At 40.8% G+C, this 23,130-nt stretch overlaps 1 protein-coding gene across 2 annotated transcripts; it reads right to left on the reverse strand.

Moving 5' to 3' along the window:
- Nucleotides 1-724: 724 nt before the first annotated feature.
- Nucleotides 725-22,656, reverse strand: PKM (pyruvate kinase M1/2). Of its 2 annotated transcripts, none has more exons than XM_035130748.2 (11): nucleotides 22,539-22,656; nucleotides 17,311-17,471; nucleotides 16,318-16,409; nucleotides 12,659-12,790; nucleotides 11,942-12,128; nucleotides 11,362-11,632; nucleotides 10,607-10,757; nucleotides 9,665-9,817; nucleotides 5,339-5,505; nucleotides 2,127-2,308; nucleotides 725-1,846 (listed from the first exon to the last, which is right to left on the reverse strand). In XM_035130748.2, exons 2-11 carry the CDS (start codon nucleotides 17,450-17,452, stop codon nucleotides 1,740-1,742), a joined length of 1,584 nt encoding a protein of 527 aa, XP_034986639.1. In that variant the 5' UTR covers nucleotides 17,453-17,471; nucleotides 22,539-22,656; the 3' UTR covers nucleotides 725-1,739. The 2 variants fall into 2 exon arrangements, with proteins under 2 accessions (XP_034986639.1, XP_034986637.1); XM_035130746.2 differs by lacking the exon at nucleotides 5,339-5,505 and adding an exon at nucleotides 6,030-6,196.
- Between the last annotated feature and the right edge of the window lie 474 nt (nucleotides 22,657-23,130).

Raw genomic sequence — 23,130 nt, forward strand, 5'->3', positions numbered from 1 at the left:
AGCCGCTATTGTGACAAGGACCCCCATTAATTCCTAATCCTAAAATTAAAAAGTGAGAGCCAAATTAAGAGTCTTTTTATATTTTATATTTATATGTTTTTTACAGTTCTTCCTCTTCATCTGTAGGCCTTTGTCGTTTTAACGAACCACTTTTTAACCAACAGTCCATTTTTAACTACGCGAACTGTAGCTTCTGCGAAAAACAACGCTTTGTTTACAAACACTACTGTTTTGCAAAGAGGCAGCGCGCGCCAGGGAGGAGGGAGGGGAATGGAGAAGACAGGGTACCTGCGCAGTAGCGCACAAATGAAGCCAACGTGCGCAAAGCATCTTGGGGAGGTGAGCGTTAGTAGAATGCGAGCACTGCCTCTTTGCAAAACAGTAGTGTTTGTAAAGCGCCACCTAACGGCATACAGCAGAACTACTGCCTCTATCTAATTCTAGTTTTGCGCTAGACTCTGCTCATGCAGTAAACGGCCAAAACAAAAAATCTGTTATCATACGAAATATATTTAATATATTTTTTATTCTAATAGCATCTTGCGGACCCCTCTGGCATAGCTCGCGGACCTCTGGGGGTCCCCGGACCACCTGTTGGGAACCACTGATCTAGATTGAAAGAACAGCAGCTATTTTTTCTTACACATCAGAGTTTCAATGCATCAGGAGATAGGCAAGATGAAAAGAACCATTAAACCAGAAAAACAGAATATGCACAGATAGGTATGTGAGCTCTGCTTTATTGATGTACAAAGTTGTACTCTACAACCCGATACACCTGTTACAGTAGGTAAATCATCCTGATTTATAGAGGATAGTGCTCAGGAAACACGACTCAACTTGAACACAAAACACAACACTGCAACAGGCGCACAAGCAACTCCTAGCAGCTTGAGATGTGGGGAGTGCATCAGGTGAAATTTTTTTTACTGCACTGCTCAGCCCTTTAAAGTTCCATATGCAAAATATGCCATTTTCAGTTTTTATATCAAACCTGAAGCAAACTGTACCTGAGTAGACTCTGGGAGCAAAAGAACCCTGTAGACACTCATTTCCATTGCTATCCTGTAGCTGTGCTGGCAAATAAGATGTAGCAGCAAATTTTTAAAACCAGGTTTTCTGGAACTTCAAAGAACAAGCATGTGATGTTTTCTGTCACTACCTATTGGAGTGTACAGTTAAGATATCAAAGTGATCTGTGTTGTAGAGTTTCGGTTACAGTGTACCAAAAACCCCTGTATACCCACAGGGACACAGCAAGACTAGAGATGTTACAGAAAGGAGAGCTATGGCGGTCTATGTAGATCCTAATCCGGAGTGTTTGCGTGGAGACCAGATAGTACATAACTACAGAAAAGGGACTTTTGGGGTGGGAGAAAGGAACATGGCAGGTATTGCCACTGCATAAAATGCCTTACTAGTTGGATAAAAGCCCTCCTGTTTCTTTGGACTCCAGAGAGCCGAAGAAGAAACACTGGGCAGCCCAAGTTGTCATGCTAGACAATTTTACGCTGGTTCCCAACAAATAAGGCAGGACAGTTTGGGGAGGGGTTCTAATTATCAGAGAACTATTTCAAGTATTTCTAGACTTAGTCTCTCTTCCCCCAATTACTGCACTTGGTGGTTTTGGCAGCCTCTATCCACTCTACAGGCAAAGACAATATTGCAAGCAATTTGCTGATCTAATGCGAGGGGGAAGGTGGTGAGACAAAAGGAGGGTTGAGATCGCTGGGTTTGATTTATGGAACTGGCACAACACGCATGGTGTTGGTATAGCCGGAACCAGGACGCCATCCAGTGAGTACTATGACTAGATCACCAGTCTTGAAGAATCCACGAGCTTTACCTGGAAAGAAAAAGAAAGCAGTGAGAAAAAGGGTCCTAAAACGTATGATAAATTATAGAATTGCATAGCGATGGTTTTGGTAACATCTAACAACCCAAATTGACCAAGTTATTCTGAAACTAGTTAAAGCAACTGTAGCCTAAAATCTCATGTAAGGTTGTTCTAATACACCAAACTGTCAAATATTGGTTCAAAATGTTTCCAGCTGCCAGATAAAATTATTGTATGATTTTTTGAAGCTTCCACAGAGAGCAAAGGATATCAACATTTACCAACTTACCAACTTTCATGCCCACATTAACTCTGAGGTCAACATCCTCAGCCCAGGCATCATGGGTTGGCTCTTTGCACAGCACAGGGAAAATACCACGATACAGATGAGCCTGGCGTGCTGCCTGAGCATTACGGGTCACAGCAATGATGGGAGCACGTGGGCGGTACCTTGACACCAGGTGAGCAGATCTACAAAGGAGAACATTTTGGCAGGTTCAATTGACATCTCATCTAGATCACTGGGAGAGGCCATTTCAGTGTGTACAATGAATCCAGGTTACAAAGGAGTCAAGGCAGCTTCCAAGCAGAGACAATATACCAACTATTGATGTCTACATCACACTAGTCTCTAGAGTATATGGTACTATACTCCAAGTTCTGGATATATGGAAATACCCCCCAGACAATATTTAGCAAGTATAATCTCCTAGCACTGACAAATGCTATTATAATAAAAGGAAGGATGCATTTGAATTTTCAGCACAGTAAACAAACTTGTTAAGTCAGTAGCAAATAGGAAGCTCATTCAATTCTCCAAACATTTTAAGGGGGGGGGAATGTGCTTTGTTTGCTCCCTCCTGGGTGACAAAAGCAGCAGTGAAGAAGATACTTGGGCCCTGACAATAGAATAAAAGGCCAGGATAATGACAAGTTTTCCCTAAGGAAATATTTCCAAATACATTAATTAAGCTAGTTTGCATAAGAAAGTGGGTGTGCTTGAGTTTGCCTGCAAGTCTTGGAAAACTAATGACATACATTACTAAACCACCACCACTGTGCCTTATGCTAGTCAGGATCAGATTCTGCATTTCAAAAAGTTCATTTTTTTTTAAAAAAAGGAAGCAACCCATAGGAATTATTTGGTCCACAAAGCTACTTACACTGTATGACAACATCTCTAGCTATTTTAATTAGTTTGTAAATTTTCTCAGTTCTTCTAAGAGCTCAGTGTGCTATTTGCTAAGGGATCATCACTTTTTAAATTTTTTTTAGGGTAGGGATCATCATTTTGAACAGAACAGGGACCATGTAGTAAATGCTTGAAATGGGGAAGAAATGCAAACTAAACCACCACACTACTCAGAAATGGAGTAAGAAGTACTATTGTTTTTACTTCTCTTTAGAAAGCTACCAAAAGGTTGTATCCCAAGATTTAAGATGTGTGCATTATAGTTTCAACAGGCCCCATATTCTCATTGCTGCACCATGACTAACAAATCTAAACAGAAAAACTGTCTTAGAACACTTTTTGTAAAGCAACAAACTGAAATTCAACTATTTGATATTCACAAATGCAAGCTAACAGTATCAGAAACCTTTAAGCAGTACTATTAGAAGGAAAGTCTAATTTAGCTCTGGATTTTGTTTCAAGTTCAGATTTCTTCAGAAAGGTCAGGCATGAGGCTGGGAAGAACCCTTAACAAATATTAATATTAATAATAATATTTATTCAATATTAATAATATTAAATAATATAATAATATAATAATAATAATAGTAGTAATATCTGTGCAGAAATATCACTGCAGCACCATCTACAATGACCTATCACAGCGTGCACTTTGTTTCCCCTTTCACAGCCTATAATTGCGAGAACTAAATATACTGTACTGTATATGAAAGAAGCAAAGCAATGTCTTCCTTGAGCAACCTAGTGTTTCTGTGCAGTTGTTACTCCTTACATAATTTGGCATGAGAACTATGCACTGATCCTAGCTTCAATTAATATATATATTAAAGGTAAAGGTAAAGGGACCCCTGACCATTAGGTCCAGTCGTGACCGACTCTGGGGTTGCGCGCTCATCTCGCATTATTGGCCGAGGGAGCCGGCGTATAGCTTCCAGGTCATGTGGCCAGCATGACAAAGCCGCTTCTGGCAAACCAGAGCAGCACATGGAAACGCAGTTTACCTTCCCGCTGTAGCGGTTCCTATTTATCTACTTGCATTTTGACGTGCTTTCGAACTGCTAGGTTGGCAGGAGCTGGGACCAAGCAACGGGAGCTCACCCCGTCACAGGGATTCGAACCGCCAACCTTCTGATCAGCAAGCCCTAGGCTCAGTGGTTTAACCACAGCGCCACCTAGGTCCGCAATGTAGATATTACTGGTCTGATAAATGGCCACATACATTTACAATATAATTCCAGTATGTTGATAAACAAAACTGAACTCAAGTGAAAGTCTCATGCTGTCTGGTTCAGTTACAGAACATTCAGGCAGCCAGACACCAAGGAACCTTATATTCAAAGGCAAAACAGAAGCTACTTAGTATTGCGCAAAGCCTTTGATCTGCACGTTGACAAGACAACTGATTCAAGATGTGTCAAAAATATAGAATTAGTGTCAACCCCACATTAATGGGGCATACATATTTTCCTTTGTGCCAGAGAAATTCTAGTAGAGTAAGCCCACAACTTACATTCAATTTGTGCTTTACAAACACGGCAATTTTTATTTAACTCAAAGGGTGTGGGGTTCTGGGAAAAGTGACTTTGGCAATCCCAACTACCATTGAACCCAATGGGCTATGACTACATGTGATTTTGGCTTTAGGTGTGATCCCTGGAAAGCAACCACCGCGTTCAAGTTGTGGGCATACTGTATAGCAAAGGTTTTGTCATGTCTAGCGTAAAGCTCTGGACAGCTCGTGCCCAGCGTGTTTTAGGATTTTCTACACATATTTACCTTCTCTGTGCTTTAAGTTATTCCAAGGTTCTGCTCAATGGCAAAGATCCATAGAAAGCAATTTTAGGCACTGCATCCCAGTCTAATACTGACAGTATTTTCAGTTTACAGCTTCACTGCAAATTTAACTTTTTTAGTCCACCATGTATTTCAAATTTCATTTTTAGCTTGGGCTGGTTTTACATATAATTTGAGGTTTGCACTTTGATTTTGTTCTTGTTTTTACAACCTTGTTTCAGTATTAATTGCTCGCGGAGTGGAGTGGATCTGGATGTTGCTTTTAGTTTTTGCTATAAAAGTTATTTTAAATTAATTGCTTTAAGTTACCTTGAGACTTCCTTTGGAGAGACAATATAAAGGTTTAATGTGCAATTAACTACTCAGGTCCAGGTAAATCCAAGTAAGTAGCAATGTAACAGACACTCCTCCACACAGTCAATGAAAAATACAGTATTTGATTGGGACAGATGTTCATGTTGTGTGTTAAACACGTGAAGTCCATGTGACTTCTGCCAGAACCTTCCACCTCCTACCTTCCAGACTTGGTGAGTACGATAATGGCCCCACTGCAACACTTGAAGGAAGCTTCAACAGCGCCAACAGCGGCAGCTTCAGTGGGATCCCGATTCAGCGGGGCCAGCCGTCGGAGCTCTTCAAACAATTGCCTGTGAAAGATGGCTGCCTCTGCTTCGCGAGCAATCTATAAGGGCAACATGCGTTCGGAAGACAACATTCACATCTGTCATCACTAGCGGCATGAGTGAAGGTGGGGCCTGGACTTGGCAGAGTGCTTATATAGCAGCAAACCCAAATGAGCATCTAGTAATGCAATTGATGGGGAACTTCAGCCAAGAATACTGTTTGCGCACCCTCAACAAAAGCAAAATTAGCACATGCTATTTGGACTGCACCCACTGGGCACACACATTTCCCTTCTGAAGACAACATCTGCCATGTCACTCCCACTCCATTCTGCCAGAATCGTTACACTCATCCATGCGCAACTGCCAGTCACTCTTGCTCTGCTTCTACCTACCTCAAATCCTGCTTTGATAGAAGTTTGGTTTTGATAGAAGTTTGGTTTTGGAAGAATGCCGTGTGAGGAACAGGTTTTATCAAGTATAGGTTTGAAGCAGCTGCTTGCTTTTAAAACCTCTAGCCACTGTAGAATGAATTATGATTTACCTTACAAATCCTAGATGTGTACCTAATTCTGAACCCTACCTGCCAGACTCTGTCAAAACTATCACAGCTGGAGCTAAGCACTTAAAAGAGGCCTCCACAGCGCCTACAGCCATGGCATCAAGAGGGTCCCTGTTGTTAGCAGTGAGGCGGAAAAGTTCTTCAAACAGCTGGCGGTGATAGATTGCAGCCTCAGCCTCGCGAGCAATCTGTAGGCCAGAGTAAGAGGGAGGGAAGAAAAAAAGAGGAGCGACATAGAAAGGAAAGAAATTCACTAGAGTGATATGATAAAAGTTAATCTGCAAGGAGAGTTAATTGCTTATTTGTCAGTCATGCAAGATTAAAGGCAGGGTGGTGCAACTACCTGGTTTTCAAAGTTAAAATAATCACTAGAGTCATAATTTGGACATGATACAGGCCTAATTTAAGATAATCACAGATTAGTGGTCATCATGAAAAAGCCCTTAAGCGTCCTGCCTCAGAAATTAAACATGTTTCTTTATTCTGTCAAGCAGAGAAAGAAGACAGACGCCCCCGACTGTTAAGACCATGACTTCAATGTTCTGCTTCTGCAGGTCTGAGCACTGTTAAGATTATAGAAGCAGAATCACTACATCAATTAATTGGGTCCAAGTTTATAATCCTCAGTTTTTGGTAGCTAATGCCTCTATTAAGGCACTTCTATGGTTTGACTCCAGACAGTTTCATTCTTTTACTGCACTACCCTACCCTTTAATTAGAAATAAAATCTCACATTTGGCAATACAAGTCTCATGTATAATCGAGTAATAGTGTTAACTGGCAGGCAACATGCAGGATAATTGCTAATGTCCAGATTATTGGTTTATATGCCCCCCCATTGGGTTCAGATGGAACTTTCTTCTTGGGATTGAATCTTATGTACACTTATGTACACAATCTTATGTACACTTACTCAGGAATACCAGTGAATTCAATGTGCTTTCTACCAGCATATACAGGTTTACACTGTCATATTTCAATAGACGGCGCTACATGTGTCCTTACCAGCCAGAGACTTGCATAGCATTTTTAAAGCATGCAGACAGGTCTATGGAAGAATTATTGCATCTAGACAGTCTAGATAAGATCAGATGGAGTTAAGAGCATGGCATATTAAGGATACTTTCCTAGGACCACCTGTGCAAGAAGTGCAGTTTATTCCCATTCAACCAAATTAGGCAATATTAGGCATACTTTATAGGAGAGCAGTAGGTGAACATGAAAGAAAGTACAAAGCCAGAGAACCCATCATTATTTAGATGACCAGAATCAACAGAATGCTCAGTGTTGCATAGCTGCAGAGTGTTACTTGAGATCTTAAAACTCATGAGAATCAATGCAGTGTGGCACAACAGTAAGCCCTGGTTTTCATAGATTAAATGGCAAACCCAAGTCTTCAGCAGATGGAGGCTCACATGATTGAATGCTCCTCCATACAGAAGAAAAATTCATCCCACGTAGAAAACTGACGTTGGTGGAAATTGTTCTAGGTACAGTCCAGGAACAGGTTTACAACCCCATCTGTAAGAACTAGATCTCAGGCATATACCAAGCACCAAAAACAAGGAGCAACAAGTCTTGAACAAGATTCTGGGTTAGCAGTTATGTTATGTTAGATGCTTTGCACAACACAAAGCTGACTGATCTTTCTTCCCCCTCCTTTTATTTCCTATTTAAAGTATTGCTTTTTTCCCAGAAGGGCATCTGCCAAGCTATGTCAACATTTGTATGTCCAACATAATGGGAATCAAGAAGTTTGTTTGCACTAAACTTTGATTTAAAATCCCCCAGAATACTTAACGTCATTAGGGTAACATAAAAAGGCAAAACTGCTCTGAGAAGGCCAAGAGCGACCCAATAGTAAGTCCATTTCAGCATGTACTGGCTGAATCTTGCATGGAACACTCTTACAACCTTGTTGTACATTTCTCAAATGAGGTTTAAAATATAGCTTATAATTGGGAGGGGGTTAGGTTGTAGAATTATATGCATGTGTTCTTAAAAGGCATTCTTTACATATATTAATGACATGCATTAGTTTTTAAAGTAGCAGGGACAGGGTCTTGAACTTAACTTCTAATCTTTTCAATGTTCCAGGTTCAACTTCCTGGTATCCCATTTTTCTTAACTACTTCAGAAGAATGCATCAAGAACTACTAAGTCAGCCAGGGATCCTACATGCACAAATATGGTAGTGATCTCCATTACGAAAATTAAAGAAGAGTATTTGAACTCTACAGGAAAACCAGGTTCATCTTGGCATTTTGAAGACACTTTAATATGTAATTTTTGTAGCTGTAAAACAGCACCAACGAAACCCCCATTTGTTCAGACAGTCATGCTTCAAGCAAATAGCAAGGTATGAGTACAATGGCAAGATACCAAAGGGCAGTAAAGTCAACCCTTTCAATGAAAGGGAGTTCAAGATGGCTAGCAATCAGGCTGCATTACAACACAACCATGCTTATCTGCCACCAGCTCACAGGAACTGGTTCCCTCAACTGCTTGACAGTATGTACCAGGTTACATAAGGATGAGCAAAGAGGTAGTTAGCATAAGCATACTATTATGTGAGAGTTGTTTGGAGTAAGCTAGCTAACCTGAACTGCAGCTCTCAAACTAGTAGGTTATCAAGACTGTAATTCACAGCAGACAGTCAACACAATCAGTACTTTAATTCTGGCACAAAGTGCCATGTTGTCAATGAGAAACTGGAGAATTCCAAAAGCAGAGCAAAGAGTTTTCTGGCAGTTTAAACATGTAAAAAGTGTCAAGTCATGCACTTAAAAAAAATTAAACGCTGTTCCAAGGGCACAACTGTTGTGCATAAAACAATTGTGCTGGCAGTAAACTGTCGCAGTCCAATCCCAAAGGGTGAATCACAGAGTGTGAATCAGACGTTCGTTTCCCTCCAGGATGAGATTGGGAGTGGGCCTTGAGCTCTCACTCTTTCCCCAAGGCCTCTTACAGAACTTAAAATATAGGATGGTCCCCAATTCACAAGTTCTCTTACCTATGAGGAGTGAAACAGAACATACTCCAGGCCCACTCCTGATTTGTCTCGGCTTTGATCTAATATTTGTATTCTGCTTTTCCAACAACAAATGTTGAACTCAAAGCAGCTCACAACAATCACAGTAGCATTAAAAAAAAACCCAAGCATTGCAATCACTATAATATCTAACACAGCAGTATATAAATAAACCAAACAACAAATTCATCAAAACAATACAATTAAATAATTGGAATCCCAGATACAGTATCTGAAGTTGTCTCAAAATACAATATACACTAAGTTGGACAATTTCAGACACACTTCAGTAGGAAGGAACCCACCTAAGGCTGTAAAAACTAATCACTACAGTTCAGAATTTGTTCCACTTGCCTTTGCATAATGAAAGTTTTATACTTTCAGCCAGTGCATGAAAGCACTTTGTGTTTCACTGCCATTAAAGAAGTCTATGGCAGCCTGAGGGACCTATGGCATATAGGAAACTATAGTGAGAAAACAGCCACGTCATGTATAAAACATTAAGCTAGCCACCAGACTTGGGTGGTATTTGAGCAGATGGGAAATTGGGTAACAGGGCATAAGCAGTGCTAATATTTCTAGGTATACAAGTACTGTCTTTTAACATCAAATGGTTATCACTTACAAGATGCTGCATGCGGACAGCCTCCAGAGGATAGTCTCCTTTGGCAGTCTCTCCAGAAAGCATGATACAGTCAGCTCCATCCAGGACAGCGTTAGCTACATCACTCCCTTCTGCACGTGTTGGCCGTGGTTTCTTAATCATGCTCTCTAACATCTAATGAGACAAAGTGAAGTTAATAGGTTTCACTGCGAGATAATCATCTTATTTACATAAAACTTGAAACGCTTTGTTTCTGTACTGTTCATCACGGCAGAATCCTTGGTAACCATGCCAGCATTATAAAATCCAGATGTTAAAGACATGTTAAGAAATTAAAAGAAACTGCAATGAAGAACAAACTCCTTGGGACTGGCTTCTAATGAAACACGTACAGTACACGATAGCACTATAGGAACATGATTTCTTGCTTGCAGTTATTTTGGTATCCAAACTCACATTAGTTCATAGTATTCATATACGGTACAGCCTGTATATGAACAATTTCTATGACGTTTAATCACAGAATGTCCTGTAACAAAAATGCAAACCGATCAAATCTCAATTCTGCTTGCTCAAAGACTTGTCAAAATGATGTGTTATGTTTACTAAACCACACATTTAAGTTTTTTCAACTAACTTGTTTAAAACAAGCAGGGGGATACAATGATGCACTACACTATGTATTTAGTAATTGTAACTACTCCAATTATTATTATAGCTATAGCCTCCATTTTTAAACCATTTTTACAACTAGACTGTTGCAGTACCCGTAAGAATTCTGATTAAGATTTCCAAGAAGCATTCTTCAAGCTGTGTTGGATCCAATCAGAGATGTGGAATCGACCTGAGCATTTTAGACTAACATTTTCCATGTTTACTTATTGCGACAGAAGGTATCATTTCAAAGCATAACGTAATTCAGGTTTCACATAGCCCATTCAGAGTCAACTTTTCTTTGAGTACCTGAGTAGCACAGATGATTGGCTTGCCAGCCCTGTTGCATCGACCAATCATCATTTTCTGGGCAAGGAAGACTTTTTCAGCAGGAATCTCAATACCAAGATCACCACGAGCTACCATGATGCCATCACTAGCTTCCATGATCTCATCAAACCTGAAATGCACAAAAGACAAAATTATTTCTTGTAAAAGTGATACTGGAGGTGCAAGGGGGTCAGAGTCAAAATGCCTATCTACCTTATACTGTATGGAGTTTCCAGAATAATGTAGCACACCAAAAAGACACATTGTCCCACATATCAAGAGAAAGAAGTCACTGACAAGCCCACTTCCGGAGAAGGATCTACTACCTTGTATTTAAGCACTGAATTTCACAATCTGCATCCTTCACAGCGTACTGTCGACATTTGACAGCAAGTACAGAGCTCCTGCCAACCTAGCAGTTCGAAAGCACATCAAAGTGCAAGTAGATAAATAGGCATCGCTACAGCAGGAAGGTAAACGGCGTTTCCATGTGCTGCTCTGGTTCGCCAGAAGCGGCTTTGTCATGTTGGCCACATGACCTGGAAGCTGTACGCCGGCTCCCTTGGCCAATAATGCAAGATGCGCACCACAACCCCAGAGTCGGTCATGCCTGGACCTAATGTCAGGGGTCCCTTTACCTTTACAGAGCTACTGACCCATTTAGGAGGTGCAATCTAGCATGCAGCTCACTTTTCAAGAAACATATTTAATAACAAATTAAATAACCAACTTACCTACGTACACCCTCATGGTTTTCTATCTTGCTAATGATCTTGATATTCTTTCCCTTTTCTCCCAGCACCTTCCTGACAGCATGAACATCAGATGCCTTTCGGATGAAGGAAGCAAACACCATGTCTACATCTTGCTCCACACCAAATTTTAGATCCTGGATGTCCTTCTCAGAAACAGCAGGAAGGTCTACTGCAGCCCCTGGCAGATTTACACCTTTCTTGCTGCCTAGCAGCCCACCATTTTCAACTTCAGTGATGACAAAATCAGCACCTGCACAGAGTTCCAAGAATCAGCATTATAACTCAAAATAACTCATTACCACAATAATTTCCACAATATAACTCATTTCCACAATAATTATCCCCTTGTGTCCACAATAATTATCCCCAATTTATTTCCTAATCTGATCTGTCAAGATGCAGACACCTGGTTTCTTCATATCAGTTTATAATATGCTGGAAGCAATTACATTTATGCAGTTTCTAAATATCACACTGTTATAGCAAGTAGCATCACCACATAAACATGTATTCCTATTTAAGGTATGGCCACAATAACAAGAATGCCTTCCAAACACACCTTTCTCCTTAACTTGCAGGGAAATGAGTCCATCATCCACATAGATCTTGCTACCAATATCAACAACTTTGATGAGATTTTTGTAGTCCACCCAAAGTGTATTCTCATCGCATTTCTCCATAAAGGCATTGTCCAGGGTCAATTTCAAAGTTGCACCTTTCTTAAGCTCCACTTCTGCTGTACCACTCTGGAAGGACAAACAACTGTTACTGGCACTGCCAAAGAATATCCACTTCCCTCAGAATTAAGTCATCCTGACTGCTGCCACAATCTAAATCAGGCATAGGCAACCTTGGCTCTCCAGATGTTTTGGAACTACAACTCCCATGATCCCTTACCACTGGTCCCTGTTAGCTAGGGATCATGGGAGTTGTAGTTCCAAAACATCTGGAATGCCCTCTGGCAGGTGACTCTTGTTGGATTTGTGGAGAAGACTATATCCCGGCCTGATTTAGAATGAACTTTGTGTTCTAAATACAGTTGTGTGTTATGGTTTTAGATGGGTTGGAAATGAACTGTTCTATTCTCCTTTGCCTACCAGTGTTTGATTGGTACCCCTAACTATAGATCCTTGCATAGAGCAGCAGACTGCACAATATTATGAGAAACTGCAGCATTGTCCTCTGGGAGTCTATTACTGATGTTTATTGGAAGGGAGTGATCTCACCTGTTACAATGAGTAATAAGACAAAGAACAAAACAGTGCAACACACTTACCCCCTTGATGAGTCCAGTTCGAATTTCAGGTCCCTTAGTATCCAGTGCAACAGCAACAGGTCTGTACGAAATAGGATCAGAAGCAAAGCTCTCGGTAGCTTCTCGAACGTTCTTGATTGTTCCTGCATGGTACTAATACAGAAGACACAATGGTTACAGAACAGAAATAATCACTTACCATGACACAGAGCTGGCTGCCTTAGGTCTGGCTAACAAAATGCAATGAACACTACATTTTGTATTGCCTGGGTTCTGTGTCTAGAAGCTGGGCAATTATATAGATTAATTATTACGGTAATATATCCTATAACTTTTACTGCCATCTTGTCAAATATGATAAAGAACAATTTCTAGCGCAGGCAAATATGGCCTGACTTCCACCATTTTTTTTGAAAACTTACCACAATATAGGAGATTCTCAACTTTTACATGTGTTACAGTTACATTCCAGGGATAGTGCATAAACCAAAACTGTGTATAGTCAAAACACACCGGATTTTTTACCCTTAAGTTGCCAAGTGCTTGACGATTTGAACTTTAGAAAAAAGACGGCAGTGGACGGTTGCGAGGAATCCCCAATTTCTTGAAGCATGGGAACCCAAATAAAAAATTCTTTAGACGATTTGGCATAACATTCGGTTTGATTGATATATATATGTGTATAATTTGAAATAATGAATGTGATATAATTGGTTTTAATTGGAAAATTAATAAAATATATTTTTTTAAAAAAATAAGTTGCTAAGTGCTTAAAGCTGAATGCACAGAAGTTAAAATGCAAGTTGCGAGTTACAAACTCAGTTTGTTTCATCCATTGCTCAATGATAGCAATGTATCAGAGACAGATACAGCCAACTGCAAATGAAGTTAGGTATATGCTGGTCTATGACTGTAATAAAGATCTGATTGATTGATTGGAGTTAGGTGGTAACCAAGCTCTCATCTTCAACTAGCACCAGAATTATCAGTTCCACCGGGCTCTGCTGAAAACAGCCTTCAACTCTAGTCAAAGTCAGATTAGCTGAATCCTCACTAACAGATAGGTTTCAGTTCACAGATTAGCCTATGAAAACTGTTTGCTTATCTTGATCAAACAGCAATAGAACACAGGCAAAGTTTGCAATCAAGGTTATGCAAACTTTTACTGTTACAGCTATTGAAAGAGAGCAGCAAGGTACCATGCCAAATATTAAGTTTCTGCAGGAAAAAAACGTGAAAAGTGGCTAACTAGCTTATTTGATCACCATACAGAACAGCAGTTTAACTAATCAGCATTAAAACAGTTTCAGAAAATAAGTACTGTAATTGCATTAACAGTGGGACATTAGGATCCCATGTGAAACTTTAGTAAGAAGACAGTAGTGTGTTTGCTCCTGAACCCAGCTTTCAGCTACTACCGCCTAGTAGCTCTTTGAAGGCAAAGAGTTCAATAGACTAGTTGCAGTTAATCTACATATGGTCTTGGAGGATGCTGATTATTTAGACCCATTACACTCTGGGTTCAGATCAGGTTTGGGGACTAAATCTCACTCTGTTGCCAGATGGGTGCCTTTCATGAAACGGAGTGTGATCTGCTACTCTTGCTTGCTTTTCACAGCAGCTTTTGATACCATCAACCATGGCACCCTCCACAACAGTCTCCATTGCTTGGGAGGCACTGTGTTAGCTGAAAGGCTGGTGTCAGAGAGCAGTTGGTGATTGTTTCTGACTCCCAGACAGTAGTCCTGTGGGCTGCCACAGTGAACCATCTTGTCCCAAACATTCTTCAATATCTATATAAAGCCACTGGGAGGAGGCATTAGGGGATTTGGAGCATGGTACCATCAATATACTGATGATAGCCAGCTTTATTTCTGTTAATAGGTACTCAGATGAGGGAACTCCTTCCTCCACTTTTTTTTTTTTGCAGCTTTAGGTCATGTGCCAACTACAACTGTTGCTGGAACAGGATAGCCTAGTTACAGGAACACATGCACTGACCTCGAGATTGGACTATTGCAACACACTCCAAGGTGGGGCTGCCTCCAAGGCTGGTATGGAAGCTGCATGGTACAAAATGCAGCAGCTAGATTACCAAGTGAAGCATCCTACCATCCTAACACCTGTGCTAGAGATTGCACTGACCATCACCCTGCTAGCAAGCAAAGTCTAAGGTTTTGTCATTAATTCATAAAACCCTAAACTACTTAAGACCAAGCAATCTGAAAGAACACCTTCTCCCATATAGAACTTGAGAAGCAAGCCTATTGGGTCAATCTTGCAGAATTTTGATGTACAAGGCAGCCTTCTCCAAAGTGGCCCACTTTGTAAAATGATTCTCCCACTAAGATATGGCACACACCTACTGTGGTGAGCTTCCACTGCCTGTTAAAAGCATACCTATTATATTTAAAAATGGAGGCTGGTATAGAAATTTAATAATAATACCACCAATAAGACTTATTTGCACATACTGGTGTGTGGGGGGGTGTGTGTAAGTAAAAATGACCACTTATAATTCATCACATAGTTTCTAAAATAATAAAAATCTAGGGGTGTTGTTGTATTTTATGCACATTCAACATGATGCCTTTTAAAGAGAAGACCAACAGAAGATGCCAAAACACTTTGCAGCTTGACCTTTCAAAGAGTTAACAGCAGCCAGCCCAAAGGCATTCAGGTGGCCTTTAAGGAAAGTTGCAGTTGGGAATGGGAGCCAGAGAGCCTCCCACCCTGTAGCAAAAGTGAGAAGGCTGCTTTATTTATAGAAGAGGGGTTGCCTTCTACTACAAGTTACTTGCAATTCTTGTGACCTTAAGCACTCTGCTTTTAAAGTGCCAGAATCCTATTAACATAATTCTATTCCCAAATCTTACTTGGCAAGCCTTGCAAACTTGCTGTATCTTACCAGACTGGCAACTCCATTTCAGTTGTATCTAACTGGCTCCCTGCAGATCTCATAATTTTGCAGGGAAGTAACTAGAACATATCCTAAAAAGAGTGATGCTGGTTAAATTTTCTTAATATAGGTACTGCTATAACCTGAATAAAGGAGCACCAGCTTCAAATGACCACTCCTAACAGGAGATGTTTGTAGCTACAAGGGTGAACATGTTTCAAGATCTTGGTTGGAAGTCAGGCATGCATCAGCAGTATCTGGTAACAGAGGAGTGACCTTTAACAGGTGAACTTTCAGTGAATACTGGACACGCTGTACTTGTAACAGGCATCTTTTTTGAGATCCAGCCTCTGACATTTGCTCTGTATCTCCAAAGTCTGCACAGTGGCTGCATGGACGCAGTTCCATATTCAAGATAGCCACAATCTTCTTGGAGAAACTATTTTGTTAACTCATTTCATCATTTTGCTTTCCAGCTACATGCAGTTTTAATTGTTCATTTAAGGTTTGGACTACCACATTTATCTGAAAGTAGAAGACCAACAAGAAAATGTATTTTACCAGCCTTTGAACAAGTACTCAGTAGCACTTTTAGATATACAAACCTCTTAGCGTCCATATTTGTTGGAATGCTTGGTTTAAAGTGTGTGTGGGTTTTTTAACATCAAACTGGATAAATGAGGCCTCAAGTCTTTAGTCCCAAGGCAAAACTTAGGATTGACCTAATGAGAACAGTTCTTTCTCAAGTGAGTGCAATATTTGCCCTCAAATCTGCTCTTACCTCATGGGTTCCATGAGAGAAGTTGAGACGGGCAACATTCATTCCAGATTTAATCATTTCTTTTAGCGTTTCCACTGACCGAGAAGCCGGGCCTAGAGATTTGAAAATGAAGTTTCTTTAGCATATGCCAGTTAATAGTTACAAGTCTAAGGGTGGTATCCAACTAAGTCATACTTAGAGCAGATCCACTGAAAGCATTGCTAACTGAGTATTAAAGTCCAGATAACTGTCCAGAGCTACTTAAGACTATTCTACTACTCTACGCCTTTGTCTTCTTGTCTGCAAAATAACTGTTTAAGCTATTATTAAACAATAATAGGCTAGAGGCTAGAAATGTGCATTTAAGTCTTAAAAACATGAAAAAAACCTATGTTTAGCCTCCTAGCTAGTACTGTATAACATGAAGAAGGGCACACAGCCAAAATGAACACGTTTATTCAGAAAGCCTCTCAACTAACTATTAAAATATTCATAGCAGGCATAAAATGTTTATCATTTGTTGTTTGCTCCCCTTGGCTCCTTTGGAAGAGTGGGATATAAATGTAGTAAGTAAGTTGGCCACAGCATACAGGGTTTTACTTCCTTAATCTTGTGCAGGGCAAAGGTGAGGCTGTTCATACACAGCCAAGTACCTGACTTAACTCCCATCTCCTAGTTTGCTAGCTACATTCATTACTTTTTCACTTCTCACTAATACTGCTAGAAGGAATACACATAAATTATCTAGTGGAAAATATGCTCATTTTTATAGCAGCGGTTATTGTGGTTGTTGTTACTTGCCTTCCATACATATCTTGAGATGTACAAAATATAATAAAAACAACTAATATGAAGATATATTTGTATTCCAGTATTTATCTGAAAGCTTTCAAAATTTTACTCAGGTAGGTGACTGACTTAGCCGATATGTAAAGTAGGCTAGGAAAAACCATAAGGTGTCAGAGCAAATAGTGTTCAAAATTTACATTAAATTTGTGATTAAATTCCACTTACCAATTGTGCAGATAATGCCTGTGTTTCTTGCAGTGATTGGGGGAGAGTCAATGTCCAGACGGCACAAGTGTTCAAGGAATGTGTCTGCCATGGCAGCATGCAACTGCTGGGTCTGGATGAAAGCATCATGTTGTTTTGACATGGCTGCTGAGATTTGGTATCTAAAAATAATAATAAAGGAAATACATTTGCCTGACCTTGCAGCAATCAACTGAACATGTTTCCCATTTAATACAATTCCAGATTGGCAAAAGAGACAGACTGCCATGAAGAAACAGGCTGAGGTCTGTCTCAACCAGCAAATTGACTTACTCCTATGCAGTTTTGTGTGTATATAAACCACACATATGCACAACATTGCATTAATGAGTGTTCAACCAAGGAGGGAGCAACTTGAGTGTTTGCTGCTCCTTATTCTCATAAAAGGGGCACATTATTGCGTACACTTATTTAACTAATGTTTAGGAACTGCCAAACATATAATGGATTAATCTAAATAGAAGTTTAAAACTAACCCAATAAACCTGAACTAAATAGACTTACACTTAATACTGCACTTTGGCAGCCAGCCTATATAAATAACTTGCAAACTTACACACATTTAACTTGTGTGCATAGCTAGCTAAATAAATAAATAAATAAGAAAGACAGGCATCCAGGAAAAAAGATCTACCCCTGAACTCAATGTGTTTTGACTATATAAGATCTTGGCTTCACATGCTATCCCTGGAACCAATGGTTGTCACTAGCAATGTGTTCTCAATATTGTGTTCAACAAGCTACAATGCAAGCACTTCCGATTTATACTAATTACTCTCAAAGAGTAGAACCTTTCCCCCTTTTTGTTGTATAGTTATTCCCAGCAGCTTTAGGCTATGTACATTAGCTCCACCCTTTCTGGTTAGGACCTCTGTGCAGCTTCCCTCGTAGTCAGAGCTTTAACTCATCAATTCAGCTTATTGCAAGCATCATTCTCCCTTCTCACCCCTCACCTTCCCTTTGAATAAGCCAATTCTCAAAGGAAATACAAGCTCTAGCCTCAGTGAAGATGCTGACTCACTTTCAAATTAACTGGAAGTATGTGTGGGGGGGGGGACAGGAAATAGCTGCTGCAATGGTGCAGACCAATGTCTTCCCAGCACAGGAAGATTCTTATGCAACCAGGTTCATATTTATACAACCTTTTGCAAATATCTATTTAAGCATTATTAAAATTGCACTCTTTCAGCTAAAACTTGCCCCAGCTCTTTACTAAATTGGTCTAGCTTAGTATTTTTCTCATGAGGTAAACTATCGTCCAGAAACTAGCATCTTGTTTCAGGGGAGGTTACCCTCTACTCCAATGACATCTTTTTGTAGGTCCGTACAGACAGTTTACATTGGGCTTCAAAAACCTTTGGCACAACACAGCAATGGGAAACAGTACTGTATTTAGAAACTTGGGACTGTTACTTTCCATTTACTGCAACATTTGGTACTGGCTCTACTTTTTCAATGCATGACACAAAACTAATGTTTTTTACATTTTTTTTCACATCTTATTTTACCTTGTGCACTTGTAATTTTATACTTTAATTTTTCAATAAAGAAATATAAAAGTTTGCACCTTCCCATACACAAGTAAACATATTATGCTGGCCCAACTGCAAAACCATTATATAAGCAATCCCTCTGAAAATTAGGAAGGTGGTCCTAGTACAATATGTTTACTAAATCCAGACATTAAAGCAGTCATTTGTGCAAGGAATGTGACATGATGCCTATCAATTACAATGTATGTTACAATTAGACATAAGGTAACTTTATAAAAACAATACAGACTAACAGTAAATTTCTTAATCCACATTTTCTTTTCTTGCCAAGCAAGCAGGAGACTATTATTTTAAAGTGAACAGGATTTGCCTAGACCTGAAAATTTTTTATGCCACTCCTACTCATAATAGGGCTTTTAAGCACTCTTCATTATTGCAGACTGAGGTGACCCCCCACCATCACATCTATCACCTAATTTAGAGAATCTAATTCTTAAAATCTTATCACATTTTATCTACCAGAAACTTAGTGGAATAAGCAGTATATAAATGCTTCCCTATAATCTGTACAAGACAGTAGCCTGACTGTGTTAGCATATTCCAATAGTTTTTGGAAATGTACCAATGCCAAAACACCAAACGCACACTTAAAAGTTACCCCAAATATCATTTTAAACTCTGATCCAACCAGGTTATCTGTAGTCTACAACTCTTAAGGTGATGGATTTCAATTTAGTGCAGATCAATTTTAAATGGAGGATCACATGGGCCGTCAACACAAAACAGAACAGATGAACAAGCAGGCAGGGCAATATAATCTCACTAACAAAGGCAGGCTTAATTATGTGATAAGCGTTAAACATAAGTATATTGTGAGCTGTTAGTGAGAACAGATAAGATTGGGATAACCCAGGGCAAGTGGTTAAATTTTTTTTAGCCCCATGCTATACTTTTTGCAAAAAGGTGGATCATCACTATTTTAAGAACACATGCACTATTCACTAAAAGATTTCTTTATCTAAAATATGCCTTTATCTAATCTCTATCAACTTCCAACATAATTTTTAAACTACCACTTAACTAGGATGTGCTGCTTTAATAGTCCTTCATTTTCAGAAAGGAAAGACTACTGTACTTTGCTGACCAAGTGAAATGAATGAATTTATTCCCAGTCAAAAGTGCAAGCCCTCAGCTAAATTTAGACACATTGGTTGTGCCATCATTGGCTGCATCATTTGCCTGAAGCTTTGTTGCGCACAGACACAGTAGTGGTGCTAGGCTGTTACTACAGTCTCATTCAAATCCTACGTGCCAGAAGTCACAGAATACTGCAGCAAGCCAAAAGCATCATGGAAAAGCTGAGTTCTTAATATGGCTGATTAAACATCTATAAACATATTTGAATAAAACAATTATAAACATATATAAAGCTACTGTCATTAATTCTGTTCCCTGAAAAGCAAAGCTCATTCCATATATGAGCGTTTCCAGTTTAAGTCATTTCTTGATTGAAAAGATTTGCACCAACTGCAGGTGTTCCAACTGGCCCTGGCAATGTAAGATGACTCAGCTACAGAGATTTCAAATAAATCATAGCCAAATAAAGGCCTACAGCACCATATTTTGCATACCAAAGCTTCTCCCCTCTGAACCATCGCCTTGTGGACATGTTTCTACACGATGGCAACAAATGTCAAGGGAAAGCTGCTACAGGTTAGACATAGGTTTGTACTAATTTATGATACAGAGAGAACATGTTAAACTGAAATAAATGGTTGTCCCCCTAGCTATTTATCTAAAAGTATTTCCAGCAGGCAGGCAGAACTGAAATAAGCAGCAACAACTTAGCTGGTTACTTGAATTTCCACTAACTGTGCTAATCGCTCAGTCATTTCCTTCTTCCAGTAAGTGAAAATTACATCACATCTGTAAAAATGCCCAGTGGGTTGCGCAGCTAGTAATGACTCCTCCCCTTCTAAATTTTCATGTCTCAGACAAATGGAAGCAATGTCACTTCACATCAAGATTTGCCTGAAGCATGGCTACTAAACAAATGAATACCTGCTGTTAGTAGCCAATTTGCGGACCTCTGTATAAAATACCATATAGATAAAGAACCTAATTCTGGCGTGGAAGCAGTATTGTGACTACTGGACAGCTTCCTAACCTTACCTATGTCAAACTGTTCTCTACAACTTCTGTGCCTATTCAACAACTGTTCTCATTCAGCACTATTTATTATTCTGAGAAATATTGATCACAAAAGCTGCAATTATTCATCCCCCACCAAACCAGTATGAAGGTGAAACTTGCTTCCAGATTTTTTTAAAAAACTGATATGCTATGGTTCCTTAGTTATGCCTCTTCCAAAAACCATCCCAGTATTGTCACAAAAGCAACAATAGGTGCAGGCAACCACACTGATGGAATCTCTTAGTATTTGTTCCTACTCCCGCAAGCGTGAAATGTTTGGCCTGCACAGAGCTGCTGCTGCTGCAATAGCCAAGGTCACCCTAGGGAAACGCCTCATGGTAGACTGTGCTCCCAAGGAAGTCTTGCCTGCTCTGCACTCTAAGGCATGTGGGAGTTAAAATACCACCTTAGGCAACTAGAGAAAAGCATCCTTACTGGAGAAGGTCAGAATAAGGCTGCAAATGCTACGCATGCCTTTTTTTTATGAGTAAGCACCATGGGGGTTGGTCCTTCTCAAGGGTAGACCCATTTTAAAACATGGGCAACCCGGGTCCATTTCAATGGACCTATTCTGCATACAACTTAGGCTACAACCCACTGTGATTTAGCAGCGTTTACCTCGCGCATAAACCTGCGTGGTACTGGGGTTAGATCCGGGAGGAAAGCAAAGAAAAGGGAAACTCTGATTGCCTTATCTGTGCGACCAGATAACGCTCATGAAACCAGGCCCTTCGCAATATGATAGCCCGGCCACAATTGGCACGCGGTGAAACTCGATGCCTCCCGCTTCCACCAGCAGAGAGGGTACCTGCTGGCGCGGGGGGGGGGGCGAATCAGCAGCGCTCAAGGATGCGCAGAGGCGGCTTTGGAGGAGGGGGGGGGAGAAAGAGAGCGTGGAAAAAGAACGACGACGAGGAGGAAGTAAATCAGAGGGGGGTAGGAAGAGCGTGAAGAGATGGAGGAAGCCATGATGGGCACCTCGAAAAGTGCGCTCCCGCGTGCGCAGCACTCCTCCTTTCCCACCCACCCCCACGTGCGTGCTTCCCGGCCCTCTCTCATCCCCCCCGCGTTACTATGGAGACGGAAAGGAGGGGGCACTTTTGTGCCTCGCAAACCTCGGCGCCTCAGAAGCTCCCCCTCATTTTCCGGGGTTTCCTCTAGACAGTAGGCCGCGTGCCAAGCCATTACCTAACCGCCCTCAGGGGGTGTGCGGCGAATGCTCCCCGTTTGCTCGCAAGCCCAATACTGTAATGCTTTTTTTTGGAGGGGGAGTATATATTATACGGCTTTAGTTGTTTTTTAAAATCATTAAATTGCCTTGAGTGAGGTGGCTATAAAGATTGAGAATATGTCGTAGGTGAATAAAAGCGGGGCAGAGAAGGAAGCGAGGCGCCGGGGAGAGGTTAGAGAGGCAGGACTCTTCCTCACGCCTCTACAGGAGCTACGTGCAGCGGCCGATGGATAACCCGCCCCGCCCTACCCTTCCCATCTCATCAGCCTTACCTGCCCGGCTATCAAGCGTCAGTCACCTCTGAGAGTCTCGACCTCTCTGAGCAGCCAAGCTGCCGGGAACGGTGTTTAAGGTAGTTGTGAGGAAGGGCACATCACCGCCCCCACGATCCTTCCGCCGGTCGTCAGTCCTCCTTCGCCCTCCAATCCCGCGTAAAGATTCCGTAGTAGGCGGGACATCTGGACTTGTTTTTTTCTCCGTTTGGCGGACTCGTAAGATGCAGCGTGGTGGGAATCGACCGACAAGAAAAAATAACGGACCAATGGGGTAAGGGCCAGCCGTCGGGCACGCGGGCCCTGAATGGCAACGTTAGCTGCCGTTAAAGGGGAGGCGATGAAGCGGCTCTTAAAGGGGACGGCTTGCCGTGGGAATTGCCTCCGAGGAAAAACACGAGCCAGATTGTCGTGCTCCAGCCCATCAATTATATAGTTACTTCAGTTGCTGGCCTGGCACCCCGCTTTTCTTTGTAAATATAAATTCAAAAGGGCGGGCGGGAACCTGTGTGGAGCACCCGATAATTAGCTGCAGTAAAGGATAAAGTTGTTCAGCCCCGCAGCAATTTAGATGCTCGTTATTGCAGTCTTC

This window comes from Zootoca vivipara, chromosome 14, assembly GCF_963506605.1.
Source record: "Zootoca vivipara chromosome 14, rZooViv1.1, whole genome shotgun sequence".
Lineage (NCBI taxonomy): Eukaryota > Metazoa > Chordata > Lepidosauria > Squamata > Lacertidae > Zootoca > Zootoca vivipara.